A 3,596-nucleotide genomic window follows, 5' to 3' on the forward strand; every position below is an offset into this window, starting at 1 on the left:
CAATGTCAGGCCTTGTCATGTTATGCAAATGCCAAAAAAAAAAAATTAGTTTTAAGGAGGGATTTGATTTTTTTTTTTTTTAAACGCTTTTCAAATCTGGAAAAAAAGGGAGGAAGAAAAAATAAATGTAGGGAATTTTCATTCTTGTTAAAAAGCCATTAGTCGATTAAAAACAAAGTGATCTCATAATGCGACTTGCCAGGTAGGTGTTAAGTTTTTAAGGTTGTCTAATCACTGAGGGCCAAACCAGAGGCTCTTCTCTGGTTCCATAAGTTCAAAGTTCAGTTGTTGATTTAGACTGAAGGTTCTTCATTCTGTTGATGGTGAGGAACTGAGGATAGAGGATAACAGAACGGGTATCTTCATGTGCCGTCCTTCCAAGACAGCATATTATATAGTTTCTCTAAGGTTTAAAAATAAACAAACGATTTGCTTGGCATTTTAGATGTAAAAAAAATCACAAAAGAAAATTGTGAGAAGTCCTTTCTTTGCTCAGAAAAAAAAATCTCAAAACAATTTAAGAAGTCAATCCTAAGTGAAAAGTTATATTTACTTGAAAAATCTCCATAATTTGTTAGTAAAAAGAAATAAATTTTGAGAAACTTGATTTTTTTCAAAATGTTTTCTCCCATTAACATTTAAATAGAAAACAATTGCTCACTCATTACAGAAAATAAATTTGACAAAATGAGTTGACTATTTCTTTAAGTTTTGAATTCCAGAAACTGTCAAAATTCACAAAGAAATTCAGTTTGAGAATTTGACGAAAAAAATTGTGAGCAGGACAAAACTTGCTAAAAAAATACGCTGATTTGTCAAAAAAAAAAAGTGTGGGAAGTCAAAAATCAGGATAGCGTTCCAGTTGATTTTTCCAGTAATGAGCTCAACCAGAACACAGCATAATGAAACTAGTGCTTCCTGTTGCCAGTGAACTGATCTGACCTAAACCCACAATAGTCTGTAGAGAATCCATGCTACGCTGCACTGACGCAGTAACACAAAACGATTACAAATAAACTGATTAAAATGCATCTCCACCAACACGGATCAGTTTTTAAGAAAATTTTATTAATTGAACCAACATTCCTCACTCTTTATGTCATAATAATAATAATAATAATACAGCTTGAAAACAAGTTTTAAGTGTCGGTATTTGTCTATCATACAGTTCACACCAAGTTCAGAAAAGCTCAACGGGCAGCGTTTATTTACAACACCTCACTTTGCTACGAGTCAAAATTGTATCTTTGTACAGCAGAGATAAACTCAAACATCTGGAACCTTCCGACCACCATCAGCAAAACACGTCCGACGTCGTTCAGTCCTCCAGGATGTAGTTGGGGTTGACGACCAGGACGCCGTCTCCTTCTGAGCTCTCGGACTCTGAACCCTTCAGCCCCGCCTGAGACAACTCGATCAGGATGTGGTCCTGATGGGAAAAAWTTTAAATAAATCAAATTCATCCGTCCAGAATTCAGCGTCAAGACAACAGGATTTAACAAAATGTTAACAAAAATAGTAAGAAGTTGACTCACGTAGTTGACCAGCCGGTGAATGACCTTCTCTATCAGCCCCTTCCTGTTGATGAGTTCCTCCTCGGAGTCGATCTCCGACTCGATCTCCTTCAGATACCAGTTAACCACCGCAGTCTTCTTCAGCTCCTCCTCTTCTTCAGCTACATTATGAATTAAAAGGTGGCAGAGATACAGGGATGAGCAATGTGTGTGTGTGTGTGTGTGTGATAGAATAAATCATTCTAAATGTGACAGAGTTCTCCTCACCGTCCTCTGCTCTGCGCAGATGCAGCACCAGCAGGTTGGAGATGCGCTTGTATTCGGCGAAAGACAGACGAAGAGACGGCTTGGGCTGAGCGACGAGCTCCGCGTGTCCGTTCACGCCGTCCACGTCTCCGTTCACCTGGCCATTGACGCCGTCCACATGGCCGTTCACTCCGTTTGGGACGTTGTTGCCTACGGAGGGAAACGCGTTACTGTAATCCAGCAGTTCGTCGCACGATAAATTAAAATGAGCTCAATACTTTCTATTGTTTTGGGGGGTTTTTAACGCCACACTTTTTCCTTCCACTAAACTTGCCAATAGTCTGCACTTGTTTAGCAAAGACCTTTTTGCAGTGTGGCTAAATATTTCTGCATTAAAAATCCCTGCTTATAGGCTTTGACCCGACATAAAAAGCACAAAATACCAAATCTAATTGTTCACTCAACCAGCAGGTTGSGGGCATCGTGTGGCCACCACGGAAACATTGAACTATTGACCGTACCGTCCTCCTGCTGGGACTCTTCCTCCATTTCTTCCTCCTGCTCCAGGTTGATGTCGGGCGTCTCCACCCTGATGATGGACTTGTTCAGAAGACGGAAAGCTTCCTTCACGTGTTTAGGCTGCACCTGGTTGCACCCAGAGACAGAGCCAAGCTCATGCAAATTAGACGACGTGCCAAAAAAAGAAGAAAAAAAAAAAAGGGGGGGGAACATTTCCTGAAGAGATCTCGAGTCAGTCTGCGGCGTTACCTCGTCGCAGCAGTGCATGCGCGCCATGGCCTCCGAGAGGCGGATCATGCTCTCCAGCTGCCGCACCGTTATCCTCCAGGCGGACTTGGAGACGCTGCCGAAGCCGTCGCGCTGACGGAGACGCTTGTACTGCTCCACGATGAACTCCTCCGATTCGCTGGAGATCTGCGTTGGAACGCGGGACAGAGACGACGAGCATGTTTAGTAGAGCTTAGACCGACTTTAACGACAGATCCAAGCCTAAAGCAAACCCAACGTCAYATGAGATTTTAGTAGTTAACTGTGTAACTTCTCCCTCACATCGACCCAAGCAGCAGGGGTCTGAATACTTCTGCTAGACTGTTAGACCAGACACTCGACGTCGTGATACATGGAGTTTGTATAGTTTCKGCGATTGGCCAAGAAGTAAACGATGACGGAAGGAGCTAGGCTCCGCCCACCTTGGGCTTGAACTGCCGGGCGAACAGCAGGTATCTGCGGATCTCGTCCAGAGAGTAGAGCCTGTCCACAGACTCCTCCACGCGGGAGTGCAGGTCCACGATGCGTCTGGCGATGGCGTAATCCGTGACCTGGGAATACACAAAATTACATCAGACGACTTTTTTCTTTTCTTCTTTTACAGAAATACCAGGATGCAAGAGAGACGGGATGAACGTCGCAGCTTGAAAAACAAACAGGAGATTTTAAAAAAAAAAAAGCAGAACATGAGAGGCAGTAACGCAAAAAGGCAGAAGGCGCACCTCGTTGCATTCGTCCACCAGGATGAAGAAGAGGTCGAAGCGGCTCATGATGGGGGCCGTCAGGTTGACGTTCTGCTTCAGGCTCTTGCTGCGGTCGTAGCGCCCGCTGACCGGGTTGGCGGCGGCCAGGATGGAGGTGCGGGCGTTCAGGGTGGCCTGCGGCGGGAAGAGGGCGAGTCTGAAACCGCTTGCAGCCAAAYGGACCCAGATATAATTCAACAGCACATGGACCCAGGAATGCGTCTCATCTTCGGACTCCTCGACTCGACGTCTATTTTTTGGGATACTTTTAACATTTCAGTCGCAAAGTTCACAAAGTACTTTAGGT

General features: G+C 44.2%; 1 protein-coding gene across 1 annotated transcript in view; it reads right to left on the bottom strand.

Moving 5' to 3' along the window:
* Positions 1–1,179: 1,179 nt before the first annotated feature.
* Positions 1,180–3,596, bottom strand: part of mcm6 (minichromosome maintenance complex component 6) — a 6,674-nt gene continuing 4,257 nt past the window's right edge. The window contains exons 12-18 of the mRNA XM_008432920.2: positions 3,269–3,424; positions 2,969–3,097; positions 2,529–2,693; positions 2,282–2,405; positions 1,782–1,970; positions 1,536–1,675; positions 1,180–1,429 (exon numbers count right to left, since the gene is read on the bottom strand). Coding sequence (XP_008431142.1) covers positions 1,319–1,429; positions 1,536–1,675; positions 1,782–1,970; positions 2,282–2,405; positions 2,529–2,693; positions 2,969–3,097; positions 3,269–3,424 — 1,014 coding nt within the window. The 3' untranslated portion in view covers positions 1,180–1,318. The remainder of the gene's footprint in view (positions 1,430–1,535; positions 1,676–1,781; positions 1,971–2,281; positions 2,406–2,528; positions 2,694–2,968; positions 3,098–3,268; positions 3,425–3,596) is intronic.

The sequence above is a fragment of the Poecilia reticulata genome, linkage group LG17 (assembly GCF_000633615.1).
Source record: "Poecilia reticulata strain Guanapo linkage group LG17, Guppy_female_1.0+MT, whole genome shotgun sequence".
NCBI classification, from domain to species: Eukaryota; Metazoa; Chordata; class Actinopteri; order Cyprinodontiformes; family Poeciliidae; genus Poecilia; species Poecilia reticulata.